At 48.0% G+C, this 22159-nt stretch overlaps 1 protein-coding gene across 1 annotated transcript in view; it reads left to right on the top strand.

The window, feature by feature from the left end:
- Positions 1-20263: 20263 nt before the first annotated feature.
- Positions 20264-22159, top strand: part of NTNG2 (netrin G2) — a gene marked incomplete at both ends in the record, with an annotated part of 48069 nt that continues 46173 nt past the window's right edge. Inside the window, one exon of the mRNA XM_082327310.1 lies at positions 20264-20476. Coding sequence (XP_082183436.1) covers positions 20264-20476 — 213 coding nt within the window. The remainder of the gene's footprint in view (positions 20477-22159) is intronic.

Below are 22159 nucleotides of genomic sequence, written 5' to 3'. Positions count from 1 at the left end.
GTTGGGCTTTTAACACACGACTTGGCAGTTGGTAGGGAATGACCTTGGGGGGCTGCATTACAAAATGCCGGACTGGCACGAGGGCAGATTTTCAATGAACACAGTATGAAGTGCAAATATCACTCCCTCAAGGCGTAGCCCCAAGCACAGGCAGATTTCATGCCTTTCTTATAGAGGAAAATGGAGGGTTTGGTGATTCTTTAGAGAAATGCAGGATGCAATTACTGCAAAGAGAAAAATTCCTTGCCAAAAGCCCTGGGAACGCACCAGCTCCCTAGCAGGGCTGCGGCTCATCCCCTGTAAGGCTGTCTTTTGCCTCCGTCCTGAAATAGAGGTGGCGTGCAGTTTGACACATTAATATTTATTACAGCTTGCAGTGCAGCAATAGTCCTATATCAGAGCTGACTCTATTAAAGAAAAGACCTGCATTATAGCAAGAGGTGGCCCTTTACAGGGATTTGGTTTTTCTGCCTGATAACACGTTTTGGACTACAGAGTCTCTATATACATTGAAAATTCCTTTTACAGCTACATCGCATTTAAGATGACAGACAGCCTTTATCTCCAGTTGAGGGCCTTTTCAAAGAGTTCCTTGAGTTCTGATTTTTTTTTAATCAATTAAATGAGATTTCTTGCAAAATATACATCTGTATGTGTACATGCAGGCTTGGGTACTGTTTAGTGCCATTTATTTTGGACCCCTGACCAAAGCCATGATGTCAGCTTGACCAGAAGATCTTGTGCCAAAGTAGAGGAGTCGTCTTTGGAGGACCAGTAAAGCAGTAAAAAGCATTTAATCTCTAATTCATGGGCTTACATATGGCGCACGTTACTCAGGACTGTTTTCACAACTGCTCCACGATGACCTCCGTGCGATGTGGCAGAGCAGTGGTTCCCGTCTTGGTGGGTACTCGTTGCCTGTTGTACAAAAACCATCGTCACTGTTAATATCTCTGACAGAAAGACCTATGTGCCGTGTTGGGTTTTGTTGCTTTTTTTTCTTTGCACGCACTGTCTTTTTAGTGATACGCCTGCTGAATATTAACCGTGCTAACGATCCCAGCGCAGCTCCATAGCACTGCTGCTTCCTTCAGTCCTAGCTGAAGTGATTTTCTGCCTTGGTAGCAGTTTCAGTAGAGGGGCCAAGGACTGGCAGAACTACAGCAGCTGAACAACCTTGCTCTTCTTCACAGGCAGCTCCCAGCCAGGCACCAGTGCTGATGCCCAGGGTGGGAAGCTTTGGTTTTGCCTTATTGATACCAATTCTGTAGTGCCTATGCCTTTAGACCTGGGCTCGGCTCTGCTGCACACCACACAAACACAGGGCAAAGAGATGCTCGGTCCTCTCAGAGTTTATCTCTGAGAGTTAAGGACTTGCTTACACGATCTCCCCTGGATGCTGTTGGGCTGGCTGACGTGGCGGCTGTGTTTGGAAGCCCGTCCCTGCAGGAGGACACCGCTCTCCCTTCTGTCCACCAGCTTGCCTGGACTGGACGGGGTGAGGGAAGGATGTTCTGGGTCACAGGGCCAGCGGTTGGCTAGCAGGGCTGGGTGAGAGGCAGAGGGTGGTGCTGGGTTGGGATTACCTCCAGCTGGAGCATGCGGGGGAGCGGGAGCGCAACACGCAGCGGAGAGGATACAAGGCAACCGGTCAGCATGGCGGGCAGGAGCAGGATAGAAAATGAGTGAGTAGGAGGGGGTTGAAGGAGCATGAGGTGGTTTCTCAAACACTCATGGAGGAATTCCCTCATGGGGATATACTGGGAAGTCAGAGGAAGGGTGCAAAGAAAGGTAGAAAAATGCTTCCACCAGCAGCTTCTGTAAAAACACAGGAGGACAAGGCTGTGTCAGTCATGGCCAAGAGAAAGGATGTTGGCTTTATCAACACACAGGAAGACAAACCACAAGATTAAGTCTAGGCCTGAATTTTGTCGATGTGGATGGATATCAGAGGCTGCATTTTAGAGATGCTACACAGAAAAAAATCCATACAATCTAAACTGGAGTTGAGGACAGGGTGGGAGATGCAAGGTGGATGGGGCGCTGTGGCAGGCCCGAGTGAAGGACTGGCATGACTGACGAAGGAAAGTCTGTGGCATTTGCGTTTTGGGAACACCAGATGAGCTTTCAACAGCATGAAAGGGAACTTGTACAGGAGACGTACCAAAGAGCCTAACTAGAGCAAGAAGGGGCTAGGAAAGTTTCCAAAGAATTCTGGAAGACAAACCAAACAAATATAGCCAAAATAAGCAAAAAAAGACCACTTGAAATGTCTTTTCCACAACCGGGAAATACCGAATCCACAGCCCTCCTCGGGGAGACGAGCAATGAGAAGGAACCGCTTTAATCTGCCGGTTCCCTGGGTGAATTAGTTATTGCCAGGTAGGGAATGGAAACACAAAACCTCCTGTGTGGGAAAGTGAGCAGGTCTGGGAACAGAAGAGGAAGGCTGGGCACAGATGCGTTGACACAGGGTCTGTAATCCTGCTGCTCGCATCCCAACTGCACCTGGGAGAGTTAAGGAGAGGCAGGAGGAGCTAAGGAGGAGACCAAACTGATCTCTCCCATGTGCTGTCAGCATTTTACCCCCTCAAGCGCTGCTGTTGCTTCCACCTCACCCAGCTGCAGCCAGGACATGCTGTGCCATCCGGGGGAACGAACCCATCCGAGTCTCTCCTAAAAAAGGGGCTCCTCCCTCGCTCTCTCTGACTTGCCCCCCAGCCTCCCCCCAGGCACACTTCATTTTTCATTGACTGACTGGTAAGATTGTGCCTGACTTCATTGAGAGGCTTTTAAAATCTTAGTCTTTGCTATTAGTATTGATTAGCTTTGTCCTCTTAATGGGCTATTTTTTTGTCTCCTGGCTGGTTGCATCACTGGGTTATATATTACTCTTCAGGGTTCTTTGTATGAATTCATAAATGTGAGTACAGTTGGGGACCAGCTAGAGATGCTCATCTGCCGAACAAACCCCCCAAGCCATCTTTCAGTGTTTAGGAGACCATTCGCAATAAGAAAAAGTATAAACAATCTGGTCATTGCATGGGGGGGGCGGGGAGGAAAAGAAAAAGAGAAAAGAGGGAGAGCAAATTGCTCTTCCAAAGGGACGGTATGAGTATTTAGTAACCTAGTGAGCCAATGCACCAACCTTATCCCTGCAGCTGTGGTTTCTCAGCTTAAAAATACAAAAGTAGTAATTAATAGTTTGCACTTATATAGCATTTTTGCAGATTAACCTCTCCACCGAAAGGTCACCTAAATCTAAATGCAGCCATTTCTGGAGTGGAAAATAGTGGGAGTTTAATAATGCATAGAAACACCATGCAAGAACTCAAGTCAGGAATATTATACAGAAATAAAAATGCAGGGGCAAGGTTCATAGTGAGAGAACTCTCTTCCTCTGGCTCGAATTGCTTCACACAGTCCGGCTAATAACCTGCCTTACGAAGCTGTTGCTGAATTGTTAAAATATTACAAGTAGGTATTACAAGTACACTTCAGTTCCATATCTCATCTTACAGCTAGCATCTCCCAGAGCATGGTGCCTCCAATCTAATACCACTGCATTAATCCAGTATTGATTCTAGGGAAACAGAGCTTCTGAGCCACCCAAACAGTGTTTTGCAGCACAGAAGGTTTCCATTGAGATCTGTCCTCAAGCCTCTGACCCAGCGGTCCTGTTAGATTGTGAGAGCTGCAAATATCACCTCGCAAGGTGATGCGGGTGCAGCCCATTGATTTGATGCTCTCATCCTCATCCTCTGGGAATGCATCCACTGCACAATTTAGCCTGGATGTCAGAGAAGTACTGCAGGTGAGAGAACTGCCTCAGAAACAGATGATAGTTCTCCTGGTTTTTCTATTGCTAGAAAATGCTATTTGCTATTTCTACGCCTCATTCACAGTCTCCAGTCCTTACGATAGTTTGGCATCAGTTGCTTGCCATGGGATGGGGAGCAGGGGTCACTTTTAGCCCTCTTCCTTGCGTGCTTGTGCCTGGGGTTTGACATTCAGCTGCCTCAAACACATCAGCTCACCGATACCCCCCACGGGGTTTGTTCAGCAGCGCCCATTACTGTCGGCTGTGACCCCTCCGGCAGCTCACGCCTTGGTCCTTCCACCGCAATGAAGATGTCCTGCGACATCGGGAGCTGGAGAAGTTGCTCACGTACAGCGAGTCCGGCTCCTGAAAGAGGGAGAATACACTACCGAGGGGACATTCGCTCGGCGGCTGACCCCGGGTGTTCCTTGATGGGACTCCGCTTCCTTCAAAATTCTCTCTTGAGGGTTGAGCTCTAGTCAAATTAATTTGTCTGTTGGCCCGTCAGGAATAACGGGAAATCTGAAGTCCTGAAGGCTTATGGAAATTTGCCCACATGGAGCATATAATTTTTAAATATAAAGGAGAAAACGGATTTGCAAAAGACGTTTCTCAGCTGGCAAAAGAAGCTATAACAGAGAGCAGAGGAAAAGGGAGAAAAGAGTCTAGAGAATACTGCAACACAGCTTGAACACAAGGGTTTTGTCTGAGAAAAGCAGTTGCTTGTAATTTTACTGGAAAGGCATTTTACTCTGAAAATGAAATCTAGACAGGATGTTACTGATGGTCCACATCTTATTTTCAATAAATGATGAACCTTCATGCCCCATGAAATATGAAAGTAGAAAGCTGCCTTCTGTTATATTCAGCAAAGGTTTTTCCCCCTTTTGTTTAAATATATTCATTATCAAAGGTATAGTGCCCTTGAGAAGCCGAGGCAGTCGCTTGTATTGCTGTGCAAGGAATTTAAGATACTTACTAAAGTTTTTACGAACGATGATGCAGAGATGTGTAGCGTGTCTTTCAAGACCCCCAATCCATCTATTCAGAGCTGACACTTAAGCTGTAAAGAGACATCCTTGTCAAACTACTTACATATTGCATATACAATGAGATAGCTCTTCATTTCTAGCACAGTGGTTGCAGGAGTTAGAATTTAAAGCAGAAGGGCTCTAGACCTCTTATTTCAGACTCTTGTGGCTCCATGGGCGGAAATCACATTGGCAATAATGAAAGTTCAGCATTTACATTGAATGCATAGTACATGAGAGGGCATGAAAATATTTTGATGAAAAAGAATCTGGCTAGATACAGCAATGTTTCCGTCCTGCGCTTCAGAAATCGTTAGCGCTCTGTGAGGTTGGAGGGGGGGCGAAGGGACGATGCTTGTTTGGGATGCAGGTTGTCCCCACACATCCTTTGTCCTGCTGTTCAGCAGTGACACTCAGGAAAATAAATACATTTGTATGTACCATACAGACCTACAATACAAAAGAGAGAAAACTATCTCCGATGGCTGATTTCTGAAAGTCAGTAAGAATAATAAGATTCAGTTCAGCCCTCAGATACATACCAATGGTTCCATCTTATGATTCCTCTTTACATTCTACACTTCCTACTTTTACTATTATTTTATTTTGCTAACACTTCCTAACTTCTACCTGTCCTTTAGACACACTGATTACTATTCCATATAATATTTTCATTTTTAATATGTGCTATGCCCTCTCACATGGTTTAAAAGCAGGAAGAATTATTTGTCTTCTCAAAAAATAACAGTGGTGGCTATTAACCAGATTTTGGTCTCTGCTGTGCCCTCAAGACAGGGTGGCTCAAGCGTCTTATAACCCAGGAACTGAAGTAACTAGAAGTTGATGGCTAAGTTGACAAGAAGCTTTCTCTTATGATTATGTATTTCAAAGGAAAGAACTCCGTTGGCATGTGGAGTGCCTACACCAGTCACGCTGGGTACTAGCCGAGCTCCATCCTTACGCCAGTTTTTGTCCATGACCATTTCTCATCGGCAGCCACATAAAGTGATGTGAAAAATCTGAAAATGGATGTTAACAATTCATTTTCTATATTTGCTTTGTTACTGTAACTTAATAATTTCCAGGTACCAACAGCTTGATTGTGACTGCTAGAGTTCACTAGTTAAGTAGTTCTCCCCATAAGAAAAATCTCTGGGTAACATGGGCATCATCTGAACCAACTCATTCACTGCCAGAAAATGGCAAGATTTCTTAGAATAACAACGATCTGGGCAGCTTTTTTACAAATCAGTATAAGTTCAACAACTGTGAAAAGGGTTTCGTGGGGAAAATCTCCCAGGTACAGCACCGCTCTGGTTTGGAGGCAGGCAGGAGTTTAAGATTTCCTTCTGCCTCCACGACTCCGCGGGAGCGGTGCCTTTCCCCCAGCGCCGTTCAGAGCAGCAATAACACTGCACAACACCGGCTCGGTCTTAGACAGGCAGCCTCCCAAAGGCCACTTCAGCAGCTGGAAATCTTTAGAGGTGCTTTATAAATATGCCCGCTCTTACAGCAGGTGCCACATCCTATTCCACCAAGGAATTCTCCTGCATCTGCTCCATGCAGAAACCCATGCGAGGCTGAAGGTCACAGCTCTGAGATGTCCTTGCATTAAGTGACCTCAGCTGGCTAGGATGTGGTACCGGTAACATCTAATGGGTTTCATATGACTCAGGTTTTTCTCCTTTGTCCTTCCCTCTCCTTCACCAGCGTGCATTTTGCTAGTTAGCGGTTATGCAGCAACAGCTGCAAAGTACCATTTTAAGGCAAATTATTATTAATACCACTTTGCCAAATTGCCACAAACCATTGAATATCATTCTTCCAAGCAGCCTGGGCGCTGCAACCCTCTAAGCAGAGCATGCATTTTCATCTTCACACGCATTTTTATCCTAAACCAGTGGTGCGTAAGGACAAAAGTCAGGAGCCCTGCCTGCCTGCCAGCAGAGGCGGGCGATGCTCTGAGCGCAGCTCCACCAGCCCAGGCTCCCGCTCTCACGCCGGGTACTGAAGGCAAAATCTGCTGTAGCGAGCAATGTTTCTGCGATGTGCCAGTTCAGTAGGTGGCACATGAAAGCTAATGCTTCAGTGCGATACTAGAGGGCACTGTAAACCTGGCAGTTTTGCCTTCCGAGTGGGATGGAGTAAAAATTGAAGTGTTTGCTATTTGCGGTCATTAAAGCTCTCTTGGTACTTCGTGCAAAATTAGTGCTAACCCCTGGGTCCTGAACAAATTAATTTGTGGAATTACATTCTGCTGTCGTAGATCCCCCCCTTACAGTTACAGTCCAGGCTCCTTATTCATTGCCAGGCCCTGAGCCGCTGTATCCCGCTGCCAGAGGGGCTCCGCTTCCAGTAAACGAGCGGTCGGCAGAGCGCTGGGAGCAAAGGGGAGCAAGAACCATTATGAGAACTCAGGAACTTTTTTTAAAGCTATCACTTAACAGTAATGTGTTCATTAATTGGCAGGCAGACCGCTGCCTGACTTCATTTAAAAACCCGATGGTTTCCTTTTATTGTGGTAGCGCAAGGTTTCATCCTGCGTCTTTTGTATATGCCAACATCAATTTTTCCTGTGTGCCTGCATAAGGATACACGCCTATCAGAGAGCAGGAGAATTCCTGCACTGCGATAAAACAAAGTTGCTTTTAAAAGGGTCTTTTAAAACGTATTTAAAAATAGGAATACGCTGTTCTAAATTAAACACTCCAATCAATGTGATCGATAGATTTCAGTATCTGTCTCCTCAGATATTCCTCATACACCCATGACTGTAATTTATAATTCAGTATTCAACTTAAATTAGTAAGATTTAAACTGAAACAACAACAGACTGACAAGTAAACAAGTCTACCCAATTTAAATGTAAAATGTTTACCCAATATGCAGAATCAAGCTCTCCGCTCTCACAATATCACCGCCACACAAAATACACGCAGAACCACAGGGAATAAGAGGAAAAGGGATCCTGAGAGGTCACTTAGGCCACCTCCTTCCCCCAGGGCAGGATCATCCCTGCCTAAGGTGGTCTTGACAGGAGTTTCTCTAACCTGTTCATCCCTGGAGGTTTGGGGGAGATTCCACACGCTCCCCAGACGGGCTGTTCCGGGTGTCAGCTGTTCTTACAGATGGAACATTTTCCCCAAAGTCTAACCCAAATTGCATTTGCTGCAGTTTAATCCCACTACTTCTGTCCTACCCCGGTGGATGTGGGCAACAGTTCATTACTTTTGTAGCATCTTTTACATTTGGGGAGATTATTACCGTATTTTCATCAGCCTTAAGTAATCGACCGCAGTTCTTTCCTTCTTTCAGTCTCGGTAGGTTTGTTTTCTAGAACTCTGACCGTTCTTTTAATTTTCTGTATTTTTCTGGAAGTCTGATGACCAAAACCGCTCCTCCCCAACGCTCAGTACAGATGGGAGCAGTGCACCATTCCACAGTCTCTTTACGTACCGCGGTGGCAGCTTTGCTTTTCTCACACCAGGGTGCCACAGTTGGCTCAGGGTTAATTTCTTGCCCACAATATTCCCCCTTTCCCTTAGAAATGCGGCCTATGCAGCCATTTCCCAACACACATTTCGATAGTTCTCGTACGTTCTGCTTTGCTCTTGTCCTTTTCGAACATCGTTCTATTCTTCCCAGCCTGTTTCTTCAGTCAAGATTTGTGAATCTTTCTCCTGTTCTCTGAGAGCACTTGCAGCCCCTCTCAGCTTGGTATTGTCAGCAGATGCAATAAGTCTACTCCATATTCCATTACCCAAGTCACTAATGAAAATATTGAGTAATACCAGACCCTGCACGGACCTCTGCAGCGCCGTACTCAAGCCATCCTTCCACTTCAACAATAAACAGCCGATAGCTTTTCAGTGTGCTTTCCCAGCCAGTTTGGTACCTTACAGCACTTCTCCTCGGCCGTATTCCCCCACCTTGCTCCTGGGAACGCCACGTGAAACAGTGTCAAAAGCCTCACTGCAGTCGACACGTATCACATCTCCAGCTTCTCCCCTCTCTGAGACCTGCTGCCCTGCCACAGGAAAATTAGGTTGGTTTGACATGATTTATTCTTGACAAAACCACGGCTTGTGGGGCTACTGTACACCTTATGCCAATGCCTTGCCTTTGGATCTAGCGAGCAAAATTCCATCCCCATTGAAGTAAGGGACAAAACTCCCAGCATCCAAGAAGGACTTTACCGTGCCTAGATTCCACCCAGCAGGCAGGAGCAGTGGAAATACCATTGCACCAGTGCTCAGGTGGGTAAGCAATGGTTTATTGCCGCTGAGAGCTGCAGATGCAGAACGTAGCACAGGGATATCGTACGGGGGTTTGAGCTTTGCACACCCCGAGTACCACCGCCTTGTGTGCATCCCGTCCCCTGCCTGCCCGAAACTGCATTATCTGGTGCTACCTCTTTTCATTAGTATCCTTGGTGCAATGGGTCAGATTCAATATAGGTGGAAGCGGGTATAATTTACACGCTGAAGGGAGCTGGGAGAAGGTGTAAATTACTCAAGCACAGACTACCTAAGATTCACTTAAAATTCACTCTGAATTTGGCACCAGATATATAGGAGATAATCAAGTTTTCCTTTTCGAGATCTTGTGTATTTAAAACCTGCTGTGTTTAATTTTTGCAGTCACAACAATGCTCATTCATAAATATTTCCTAATGTTTGATCCTATTAGTATGTGCAGCGCAATGTTTGATTAATGGACTAGAACAATGGGATCAAATATATTTTGGGCTCCAGAATACCACTTTGTAATGCCTAATATTTGATAAGATATTACAGACAGGCCTGTCTTCTGCCTAGATGTGATTGCACTTGAATTCTGAGAAACTCAGATACAGATCTTGGATAAGATCTGAATTTCAAGTGAGTCCCAATTACACAGCACGCTGGACCAAACCTTGAGGTCTGCACATTTCCAGCACTGGATTCTTCACAGCTGAGATGCAAATGCTGAGTCTTAGCCCTCTCTCTCAGGAATTCATAACATATTCATCAACTTGTAGTACCTAAGAGGCCTGTCCGACTGTATTTGGAAGACCTTAATTTGACTCCAGTAGAAGTTTAACACTATTAACAACTGATATTAAACCGGATTCCTAACGGGGATGCTAGGACAATACCCTTTGATCACTGCATTAATCTGGTGCAATTGTGTTGATATCAGCCTCGTTCATCCCATGTGTGCTCAGTGCCACCTTGGCACGAGTAAGGAATATGCAAATCTGGGGGATACACGCTAATAGTGGGGCCATCTGCTAGGATCTTTTATTAAAGAGAAGTGTGAATGCAGTTGCCATGCAATACACTCTTACACACAAAGACCACGAGTTACGAAAACAAGAGAAAACACCTCAGGCTTTTGCCTTATTGGTATTTCACATTCCTTGTTTCTGCAGCTGCTTTTCATTTTAATTTAGAAATTTTCACAAAAACGAAATTTGAGTGAAAAAGCTCAACAGTTAGCAGTGACTGCGCGTATACACGCACGCACATCTCTTCCTCTCTAGTGACAGACAGGATATTACTTTTCCACTGCATATGAAATTAATACCAGAAGCATAAGAAAAAGCATGTAAATTCCAACCCTTAAAGCCTGAGCTGGATCTCACTTCTGCTGCTTAAGACAGCTATAACCGAGAGGAAAACTATCTGTTCAAGTTAAAAAGAAGATAATCCAGAGCTGCTGAATGGAGAGTCAAGCCCGAACTTCAGCTCAGCCTTGAATATGGAGTCATAGCCCAGTGCCTCCATAGGACACGGATGAACTGCTGTGTGCTGCTATTTCACTTTTTCTGTAATAAACAACTCTTTCAACTCTATCCAAAAGGAAAAGCTCTTATGGCTCATTATTCTTGTGAACCGCTGTGTCCTTAGCTTGTCTCTGCCGTGGATGTGTGCCGTTCCATGCTAATAGTTTGGGGGGAGTATGCAGTAATTTATTTAACAGTTGGCGGGTCAAATCTCCGTGCCCTAGATATGCAAGTGCTGACTTGGATGTGGAGTGGAGAAGGTGTCCTGATGACATAAAGTCAAAGTATCCATCTCAATGAGCGTTCTTAGCCCAGGAACTGCCTTTTGTCCACCAGCCTGCAGGTACGGAGAGCTTTTGTCACCGTAGCTAGTTCTGAGTCTCACTCTCATCCCAGAAGGCCGGATTGAGCAGTCGCTCCTTTATTCAAGGGCACTGAGATCTGAAGCACAAAGAGGGCCCATATTTTCCTCCTTGTTTCACAGATATTTGAGTAGGCAGGAGAGTAAGCAAGAAGAGAGGTTTTTTCCATATCTTCAATATGCAAATAGATTAGTGAGCTCAGCTCTCTATTCATTGCTTCCAACATACATGACACAGATGATGCTGTTCCCATTGTCAGACTAAAACTGGGGGCTTGATGACAAGAAATTCACTGAGTTTCCATCTGCATAAAGCTGAGATGATGGTTGGGTAAGGAAAGTCACTGCACTGGAATATGTCAGCTCCACTGTCTACGTCCACAATTTATTAGCTGTGTTTGGGATCTGAAAAGCCCGTTAGACTCCCAGTTATTCCTGCACGATCAGCTCTTAGTGCTACTCGGTGTGGCCTCATTTGTATCTACCCAAGGGACTGCCACCTTTCTCCCTGGTATAGGTACAGCTGCTGTAATCTGGGCTGCAGAAGTGAGTGTTCAACCAGCACATGACTCGAGAAAGTTAAGCGCTGCGATTGATTATATATGTATTTATTAAGTTCCAGTGATGTAAATAGCGTATTAGCATAACTGGGTCAATTATTTGGCAATCGGCACATGTGTGCCTGGGAGGGAAGCATGTGCATGTGGCTGCTGGCTTTGTGCTGCTGAACACATCACCTGCTTGGAAGAGAATAAACGTGTTTATCTCAGTGCTGAAGAAAGAGAGAAAAAAGACAAGTCAACCTTCCACAGCTAGCTGATTATGCATTTTCCACATCAAATTGTCAGCGTTTATTCAATTACTTCACTCATTACAAGTGTGTTCTTCAACCACTAACCCAAAAACCCTCCCCGCTGCTGTCAGCTCCATTAGAAGTGACACGTTCCTTCCTCGGGTTAAAAAGCATTTGTGGAAGGCATCTGCTCCCCGCGCGAGGCTCGGGGCTGCCGAGGAAGCGCAGCCCCGCGGTGGGAAGGGAGCTGCTCTCCCATCGCCGCCCGCCCCGAGCGAGGCCGGGGGCAAGGCGGGGGGTCCCCGTGGGAGCCCACCCGCGGGCTGAGGCGAGCCCTCCCTGCGGTGGCAGGAGTTGTTTTGAAGGCACAGACACGCTCCCAGGCAGGGATTAGAGGAAATGGCAGGGCTCTGTCAAGGATACGGAGGAGATCCCCAGAGCCAAAACCGTATACTCTCAAACACTTCCATTTTAATAGTAAGTTAAAAGGAAAGTTCCCCTTCTGAGGGGTTGTTAATTATAGATCCCTCCTTTAAACGCTCCTCCTGTTTTTATCCATACTTACTCCCCCACAGCTGGTAGAGACAAGGAAAGCTCTACCTTCCCCAAAATCAAATAAATCTTAAATGCTTCCTGAGCTGATTCACTTGGCTAAGCTCTGATTTGATATATGAAACAAAAGCCAAGGCAAAAGACAAGGCAACAGAAAGCAACATATTTTCCCTGTGTCAAGGTGAAGTACTTCCCATCACCCAGCCCGTCTCTGCTGGGGTTAACGTGCATCAATAATATTTAAATGATCAAAGTTTTTCAGCAAAGACAGTGATGGGTTTTTTTCTGACTTGTCATGCTTGTTTTCCTTAAAGAGGCAACGACCGGCCGTAGTTAAGGCTTGCCGTTTGGCACGCAGGAGCATTTTGAGAAGCGTTATCTCCCTGACAGAACAGCAGCCTCATGTTTCCCTGCACAACAACCTTTCTTAGCCTAAAATGCTTTGCATCCCATTTCCTTGATCTGGCTAAGTGCTTGCATGCTGAAAATCCCACCCTCCCTCCAGCTGTCCTTCTGGCAGGAAAGAGACAGCATCTTCTCTCTAGAGAGTACCGTCACTGCTCCTTTGGTTATCTAATCAGGGAGGGCAAAATTCACCCAGGGCCCTGTAAAACCGTCTGAGCTGCAGAAAATGCATCTGAGGTCTTGTGCGGGAAGGTGTGAGGCAGGGAGCTGGGGGAAGCCTCCCCTCCCAGAGCAGATGCTCTCTGCCATCTCCCCAGTAGCTTTCACAAAGGAAAAATATAAATGTAGAGTACTCCAGGGACTGAAGCATTCAGCTCTTCCCCCTCCTGCTCTCTGGGGTGTGTGTGTGCCTAAGAGCAGGGGACCGGTAGCGCCTGCGAGTCTGGCCCCGAGGCTAGAGCAGCGATGTGCGGGAAGGGCAAGAAAATAAATATCCCCCACCCACCCTCCTGGACTGCGTGTACCAAAGCTGTCTGTTGCTCAGTTTCTCAGGCTTTGTGTGGGTTTCCCAGCATTTCTCCTAACTACAAAATATTATGTCTCTCTTCCTTCTAAAACTCAGGGATTTTGTCTTTGCACCATGCACAAGGAACTGGGAAGCACAAACCTCCCCAATCTGATCAAGCTGGAAGCTTTCTTCACGTTCTGCTTGCTCAGAACAAAAGGACGGTGCAAGGGGGGTGAAATGAGACAAGTCTGCCCCCGACAAGCGCAAGGTTCACGCAGCCTTCCCCTCCATCATCCCTAAAACAAAAGCACCTTTAGTCATTTCCTCCCCTTTTCTCCGCAAACTTCTCCCCGGAGGTCCCGGCGGGCTGGAGAGAGCCACCGCTGGAACAAGGGGTCAGGCTGAGCTGTGCTTGCCACATATTACCCGAGACCCTCCCTTGCACAGGGGTCTCTCGCCTGCTCCTGGGCTCGGAGCACAATTACGAGCCTTGTGTTTCCACCTAATAAAATGCTTACTCACTTGCAGTCGGCACTTTGACATCCTTGGCCGCACATTGCTAGATAAGGACTATAAAAAGAACGTATTGCTATTATAGGTGATACAGCAATATGTATCCTCAAATGAAAGATCCTTTATAAGCCTGGTTATTATTCTGGCAGTAATCTCGGATCTCTCTCCACAGACTCAACTCAGCTCAAGTGTTAGCAAGCACATCACCACCGAGAACGGGGACTGGGAGGTGTCACGTTTACCTTCTGTTGTTTCAGTATATCCTCTACCATCCCAAGTCGGGAAAACACTTCCCTCTTCTCCCGCGCATGTCAAAAGCACCGTTTGCCATTTAGATTTCGGGAGCCAAATATAGCCATAGTATAAGCAGGTGCGAGCCCACATATGTCAATAGAATTACACCTGCTTGTAATGGGTTTACATTTGGCCCTTGAGCCCCGGGGCTCCCTTTGGGAGCAGAGGCTGTATTAAATATTAAGGGCCTTATTCTCCACCCCTGCCTACGCTGTAGTAATTAAATCTCAGTGCAGACCCATTGATTTTCAACCGCGCTCTCCTTGCGTGAGAAGGTAGAGCTCAGCGCGAGGGAGCGGGCAGAGCTGTCCCCTCAAGGAAAAGCGCATCCATTTTGCTCCTCGCAGAAATTTCACCCAGAAGGAAACGATACCCAGCATTAAATATTTGCAAAATGTGCTTGGGCAAAAGAATGCAAATGGTCTAAAATTAAACATTTGCTGCAACTCTTCCCCATTCCCTCCTGCCTGTGACAGCAGCGCTGCCGGCTGCTTTGCGGTCGCTTCCTTTGGGCTCCGGTGTCTCTGAGTGCCACGACGAGCTCTCTCCTTCCCAGCGTAAGGACCCTTGGAGCCAGACCTGTCCGTTTGCCCCAGGAGCGGGAGCTGTGCGATTTCCCACCCTCCGAGCTTGCTCCTGGATCTCCTGAATCACTGCACAACCTTGGACAAGCCAGGCAGCTGCCGCCCGCCTCTCCGGGGTATTACGCTGATTAGTTAATTCTGGTGATTTGCCTGGAGCTAGCGCCTTTTACCTGTGTCTATACGCGTATTATTGCTAGCTTCTGATCTTTTGAGCTTGCAGGGCTGAGAAAAACGACTTTGGTTTTTCTTTAAATGCCATGTAGTTTAGAAGTGTGACAACTCATACTGTGCTGTTATTCTTTCCAATTGAAACCTAATGATGCGTGCATATCACTTAACTCTGATGTCAATAATCGGCACACCACTTGGTCTCTGCCGTGGCTATTAGAGGGAATGAAAATGAAATACCAACTCCTTTTTATCCTGTTACCGTACCATAATAACTAATAAAGGAGTAATAAGTGAGACACGGGGAATTTCCAGGGGAGTCATTACTACAGAGAAGACCTAAAGGCACAAAGTGAAATCCAGGAATATTAGCCAGCCCTGAATTCCCAGCCAGTGCTTCTCACTTAACTAATACTGCTGCCGTAAAACGCGTGTTTACAGTGAAAATTACCGTATGGAAAGCGTCAGTCTGTGCCCTGAGCAGAGGAGAGGAGTTTGAGCCATAATCAAAGACAGCCTTGCAGGTAAAGACCACCCTGTGCATCAGCGTAGCATTTAGGCTGGGCCACGGTCAAGATACACGCCGGCATTTCATAAATCTCACTTACGCTCCAGTATATGGGAAACATTTCCCAGAAGAGCTCTAAATCACCTCTGCCCGGTCACAGGATGGATCGCGCGTTTTCCAGGGACTCTTAGATGGGAGAAGCCACAAAAAGACCTCAGAGCAACGGGCCAAAGGAAATCATATAACAAAATACTGAGTCGATGAGATTGCAAACCACATGCAAGTTGGACAATGCACTTTCTGGCTTAGAAATTATTGAATTCTCCGTTAGGAAGGAACAGTCATTTTTTGGTGGTCGTGTACACGGGGGGCAGTGGGGATTCCTTGGTTTTCCTCCCCGTAAACGGACTGTCATTTATCCGTGTGCATGTCAAAAACCTGTCGCTGCTTAGGAATGATCCAGTCTCCAGCATCTGCCTGGTGCAGGGTGAAGCTGGACCTTTACCTGCCACGGTTTTATCCACCCTGTCGATAGCTGGAGCCTCCCCTGCCCCTCCGTGTGGACACAGGAGTTGACCTAAGCGACGCCTATAGCTCCTGCATCCCCGTGCTGGAAGGCGTTATCGCACCTTACACCCCTGCGTGTTCATCCCCTGCCTTGCCAAAGAAAACCAGCTTTGGTTAAATCCCAAAGCACATTCCCACCATTACCAAAGCGTTTCCCAGCCATCTGATTTCCCCATCTCCGAGTTGCTGCTTTGTTTATCCTATTAATTCCAACCACCCCCTCTTCCCCCAACACTCGCACGCAGCCTCGTTTACAGCAGCTTCGCCAGCAGAAGCCTCCCCAAAATATTCAGGGCACACCAACCGAGAACTTACACGTGCGGGGAAACCCTCGTGACTACGGATTTTTTTTTCCCCCCCTCGAGCAAACATGATCTCATGATTTTTTATTTTTTTTAAGCTCTTAAAGGGAAAAAAAAAAAAGAAAAAACCCCACCAAGGAGCGGCTCGCCGGGCCTGCCGTTATCTAAGCGGCGGCAGCGGGCTCTGCCCGGCAGCCGGGCCGGCGCGGATGCTGCATCGCCCCACCGGGACCGCGGTACCCGGGAGCGGCCGGGGCTGAAGGCTCCCAGCTCGCAGCCTCCTCTTCCTCGGGTGGTTCTCCTCCCTCCTCCCTCCCTTCCCCCTCCCTCCCCGCTCGCATTTCCTCCCTGCACCTTTAAGAAGCACATTGCTCGCCGGTGGGATGGTGTGTGCTAAAGCTGCACAGAGGAAGTTACGCAGCCGGGATCAGGCACGGAGATAAAAGCTCCGATTGTGATTGAAAGTGAGAGCAAAAGGGATTTCAGCCTCGGCATTAACTTGCGAGGGGAGCCGGGGATTGCACAAAGCTTCCCCGGCCATCTGTCCTTGGGGGCCGGCGGCCGCCCGCCGGGCTGAGGGGGGGTGCGGGGGGTCCCCCCAGGCCCCGAAGTTCGCTGCTCCGCCGGGAGCGCCGCGCCGCAGAGCTCCCTCCCGGTAAGGACCTGCAGCGCCGAGCACCGGGGGGGGCGGGGGGGGGGGCGGGCAGCGCGCGGGGCCGGCATCTGCCCCCATCTCCCCACACCAGCGGGTCCCCCCCTCCCCGGGCCGCCGAAGTTGCTCCGGGGCTCGCCCGGGGTCCGTGTGTCCCCCCCACCCCCGGGGCAGCAGCGGCTCCCCGCAACGGGACGGATTTTATTTTTTTCCCTCTTCGGAGTTTGGGAGCGAGGGGCTGGGGAGGCGGGGTGCGCGCAACCGGGCTCCTCCCGCCCTGAGCCCAGCCTCGCCGCCCCCCAAAGCCCTCCAAAACCCGGGGGCAGGGGGGGGGGGAACGGCACCGGTTTGCCTGGCACCGCCAATGCACGAAGGAGAGCGGCTGAACGTAAGTGAGATTTACAGGTTTTTTCTGTCGGGAGCCCGGGGCTCCTTGGAGCTTTGCAGCGTTCCCGGGGGGCTCAGGCTGCTGCCGCGCCGCCGGCAGAGCCGCTGCCTCCCGCTCGGCCCGGGGCTGGCGGGGAAGGGCCGGGCGGCGGGGGCACCGGGCGGAGAAGTCACCCTGGGCCGGGGGGAGAGGGGCCGGGGCTGCGGGGCAGGCAACGCGCCGGCAAGAAAATGGAAAACTCCTTCCCTGAGTTTACTTTCTGCTCTTAATTCCAGAGCCGCTCCGTTGTTGCTCGGTGTTGTCTCTTTATTTCAATAGGGTGTTAATCCAATAATAATAAAAAAAAAAAAAAAAAGGAACCAGCTAAGTCAAGATACAATCTAATTTTGTGTTTTTAATACTCTGGCTATCAGTCCCCAGTGGTTGCCGAGTACTCTTCAAAGAAAACAAAGAGCATTGATTCTATTTGTTCCCATGAACTGCAGCTTCTTAATAATATCAGGTGAAGATTTATTTTCGAAGGATCAAACCAAATCAAGCAGGGCAAAACCTTTAATTCAGAGAGTCCCTCTCCCCCGTTCGCAGTATGCTGGCTTATTTCAGAGCAACCTCGTGCAACTCTTTCTGCGAAGGGACTCTGCCGGCGAAGTGTTGCACCGCAGACTTCGCAGGCAACCAGCGCGCCCGCCTGCCTGCCAGTAAATACATTTCTCCGGCAAATTTTTTATTTCCCTGGGAATCTATGATATTTAGCCAGCATAACAAGAAACTAATAGATATTATAGATCCTTCCTGCCCGGGTTTTTCCCCGGCAGCCATTCAAGTGCAAAATATAATTGTTAAGGCTATGAAAATAGATCCATAAACTTAGCAGCGCTGGAGTCCTCATTAAAACTACCCTGCTTGTTTTCTATACACTCCTGGAGTCTCGCGCTCTCCGCTGTTATTAGGCACTTGGCCGTGACCACTTTGATGTAATAATTAGGAACTGACTTGTTATAACTGAAAAGACAGCTCTGATGTCAGCGGGACTTACAAACACTGTGTCACACCGGCTTATTATTTTTACTACATTTACTCATAATGTAAAAATAGCAGCCAGTCTATTCTTTCTTGGGGAGTTTATTCAGGTCTAACGCAGCTATAATGGGCTGTTCTTTGAGAGCTGGCAATGAAGCATGAGAGAGCTTCTCTTTTCTGAACTCATTCATCTCCATCAGCGATCTTTCAACCAAAAAGGGGGGAAAGGGAGATGGTAGCACGGCGCTGTGAAGCCCCCGAACACGGATCAATGCATCTGTTAACCTGGAGTTTCTGAGCTTTAGTAGCTGAGCGTTAGGAGGAAGCAAATCCTGAACGTGCTGTTGAAGCAGGCATCCCTAAATTGTGGAAGAAAAGTTGGGGACTCAAATAGAAAGGGAATTATCCAGAGCTAAATTTCTCTTCTGGATACGTGCCTCCCACCCTCTCTTATGAGATCTCCCTCCTGGGTCTCATACTGAGAGAGGGTTTGACTTTTTTTTTTTTTAGTTGTCATTTTGTAATTACTTAAGGTTTTTATAGCTCTACTGGAAAGATGACAAAATTGCAGAAATGTTGCTCTAACCTGAAATGAATACTGGGAAGGTCACTGCTCTTTGTATTAGGTGAACCTTAGATGTTATTAGGACTTTAAATTGTTTTTTATTAAATGTTATTGTTCAGATAAATCATATATGGGGATGCTGGACAATGTATCTGTCTCCCCAGCTGTCTTATTTATTTGCTTATCTTTTTAAGACTATCAATTTGTCTGTCTGTCCCTGCTCTGTGTCTGCATATTCTCCATCTTCTAATGACCTATAGCTGCTGCTTGATATTATTTGAAGACCCATTAGAGCTCTTGTTGTCCAGCTGCTGTTACAAACCAGATACCCTAAATGGGGCAGCGCTCCTTCCCATCTCCCAAACAGCAGAAGAGCCATAAGCATCTTACTATGGATTTCTTTTTATTAAAGTTGTATATCTCCCTTTTACAAAAACCTGGCCTGTGGCTCGGGAAGCCCAGCTGAGGGCTGTCTCTCCTGGGACACCCCTGTTCCTACAAGTCTTGTTGCTCCAGCTGCCCCCCCCTTGCTCCCAGCTAATTTATCTTTCAATTTGCTGCAGGTGCAGGCTGCTGATGAACTCCCCCTTTGCCCTGACCATGAGAGAGAGAGGAGACCTCAGGTAGCAGCATGGCTCGCAGCTGAAGGCTTGGGGAACTTGATGCTCAGTTGCCAAAAGGCAGAGTCAGACAGAAATCCTCGCCTGCAAGTGCCTCGCCACCGCTGCAAGACGCAGAGGGAGAAGCAGCAAGGCCAGTGCCGCTCCTGTCAACCCACTGCCCGCCCAGCGTCCTACTGGGACCTTGCCACCCAACGTGTTTATGTTGACACAGCCATCCTTTGGGAGAAACGCATTTTAGCTCCAAAGAGTCTCTCTTGTCAGAGTTGTACTGATGGCCAGATGCTATACTTATTTTATGTATTAATGTTGAAAAGCCCCAATAATTATTTAAGGCAGACCACAGTTTAAGGCACTTTCCACAGCGACGCATTTGCAGCAGACAAGAAGGTTGAGGAAAACCTGATCCAGCACCATCTCACAGCCTCTCCAATTTACTCCTATCAAATTTCATCAGCAACTCAGAACTTGATCTTTCGATTGATTGACTGGAGTCACCTCTAAATATTTTCATGCTGATTTGGAAGCCCTTTCATACAATAAAAGGGGGGAAAAAAATGAGGTTGAGGAAGACTTTTGACCACTGATCAGCAGCTCCGGCCAAAACTTTTCCAACCAAGTGATTTGCAAAGTTGGCTTCTGCGCCGAGAGAAATTTTCCACATCCCCATACGGCGTGCGGAGTGGGATCGTTCCTGTTGTCATCTGGATCTCCTTAGACTGGATCAATTTTAGATGAGGAGTTTCCATGCTGATCCCGAGAGCAACCCCTAGCCCAGTAGCTGCCTTCCTCGGGACTCTCGGCACTGCCCTCGCCCAGGGATCCCGCGCTTGGCCGCAGCTGCCATGCTCTACCTGGTTGCTCTCCTCTTGCACTGTCTCCCCTTGGCCATGGGACAGTATGACATTTGTAAGTCCTGGGTGACCACGGACGATGGCCCGTCATGGGAGTTTTATGCTTGTCAACCCAAGGCCATGCGGATGAAGGATTATGTGACGGTACGGGTGGATCCGGCAGGAATCACTTGTGGGGACCCGCCGGAGAGGTTCTGCACCCATGTAAGTGTTTCCCTCCTTATTTGATGTGTTATAACAGGCTCTGCTTGCAGGTGGCCAGAGGCAGTATCCTGCTGAGATGCCGTTATAAGGACATTTTGGTTCAGGGTGGCAACGGTGGCTGCTGCCTTGAGCGCTCAGTCTCCTGGTCTGTAAAATGGGGAGAAGGTGTCCTGCCCATCCTGGTGCTGTGCCGACGAGAGGTCGGCCCTAGAGCAGGGATGGTGAGGAGGAGCCGGGGGGGCTTAGCAAGTCCTGGCCTGGGGTGGTAAAGTCTGGGGTTTGGAAAAGCTCTGCCCCCAGCAAGCACACGCCCTGAGCTGCTCTGAGCACATCCCTCCGCTTGCCAAAGCGCGTGGGCTGCGTTCACCAGTCCCATCCCAAAGGGCTGCGCCGGCACCGGGGTTTTAGGAGAGGTGGGCGCATCGTCTCCGCGTGAGTAAGAGCGAGGGGCAGGGCGGGGGAGGCCAGCGTGGCCCCGCACACCGGCAGCTCAGCTCAGGCAGTCGGTCTGACAGCCACGAGTTTCACTGGCGTCCAGGAAAACGCAGCTCTCCCTCTTTTCTAGCCTCCGCGTGAAAAGGCTCTCTGGGCAGACACTTGCCCTTGTAGTTAAAATCTTTAACTTATTTTCTCTTAAATATTAATCATCGCATTTCATTCCGTGCACCACAAAGCTCAGCAGGAACATTTGATTTATAATTCACAAGGCTTTACGTTGTTAAAAAGAGTTCGGGGGTCAAAGCAAAGAGCAAAACAGCACGGCTGTAACATCCCCTCCCAAACGTCCTCCAGGAGTGGTCTGAGCACACGTGTAAGGCACGGTGACCGAGCCAGTCCGTGCTGACAGGGTTTCTACTGGGGTAAGCACTGGACAAGGAGTGTACTAGCATATTACCTGTCGTGAGAAGGGGAGTTCTCCTCCCTCTAAATCGGTGGAAGAGGGGACAGGAGTCCCAGTTTCTGTTGCCAGCATTACCCAGACTCAGATACCCCGTACCTCAGTTCCCCACCTAGGAAATGCATGTACACGTAGAAAATACCCTGGCCCCAACCAGCTCAGGGCACCTCTCAAAAATCCAACAGAAAAATGCTGCTTTGATACCAGGAGATGCCAAATATTTATGACCATGAGAACATGCCGCCACTATTTATTTACCCAGTTCTCCCAAGCCTAAGGGGTCTCATTAGTACCGGGGAAGATATTTTCACTAATTCCCAATAAGTAGCAGCTTTTCCTTTTAAAAGATCATTTGAAAAGAAAGATTAAGTCAAAGGTTGCAAATAAAACAGTTAACTATTGATGGGTCAGTCTGTATTTCCATTTATCTGACTGGCTGCAGAAGGATTAAAAGGTGAACACCAGATTGCTTTCTGCTCCGTTCACTGCAGCTATTTGCAAACGCTTTCTGGCTAAGGATGCTCCAAGACTTCGGTTCCACTGACCTCCAAGGAAGCAAAAGACGCAAACTGCAATCAGCTCTCTACATCTCTTGATTCAGTCAATACTGAGCTAAAATCTTTCTATTCTGGGCACCAGCACTATTTCCTCGTAGCGTACGCCTGCCATGTGCTGCAACACTTGCAAACACAGTGTACAGCCGTGAATGGGAGTTACACAAACGCAAAACATGGATTTACCTTCCTGTCCCTGCCTCACCCCGGGGTGCGCGCCTGGCCCAGCAT

This window comes from Platalea leucorodia (genome assembly GCF_965183815.1).
Source record: "Platalea leucorodia genome assembly, chromosome: 15".
Taxonomy (NCBI): Eukaryota; Metazoa; Chordata; class Aves; order Pelecaniformes; family Threskiornithidae; genus Platalea; species Platalea leucorodia.
The sequence above is the reverse complement of the archived record's forward strand: the minus strand, read 5'-3'. Positions and strand labels throughout refer to the sequence as shown.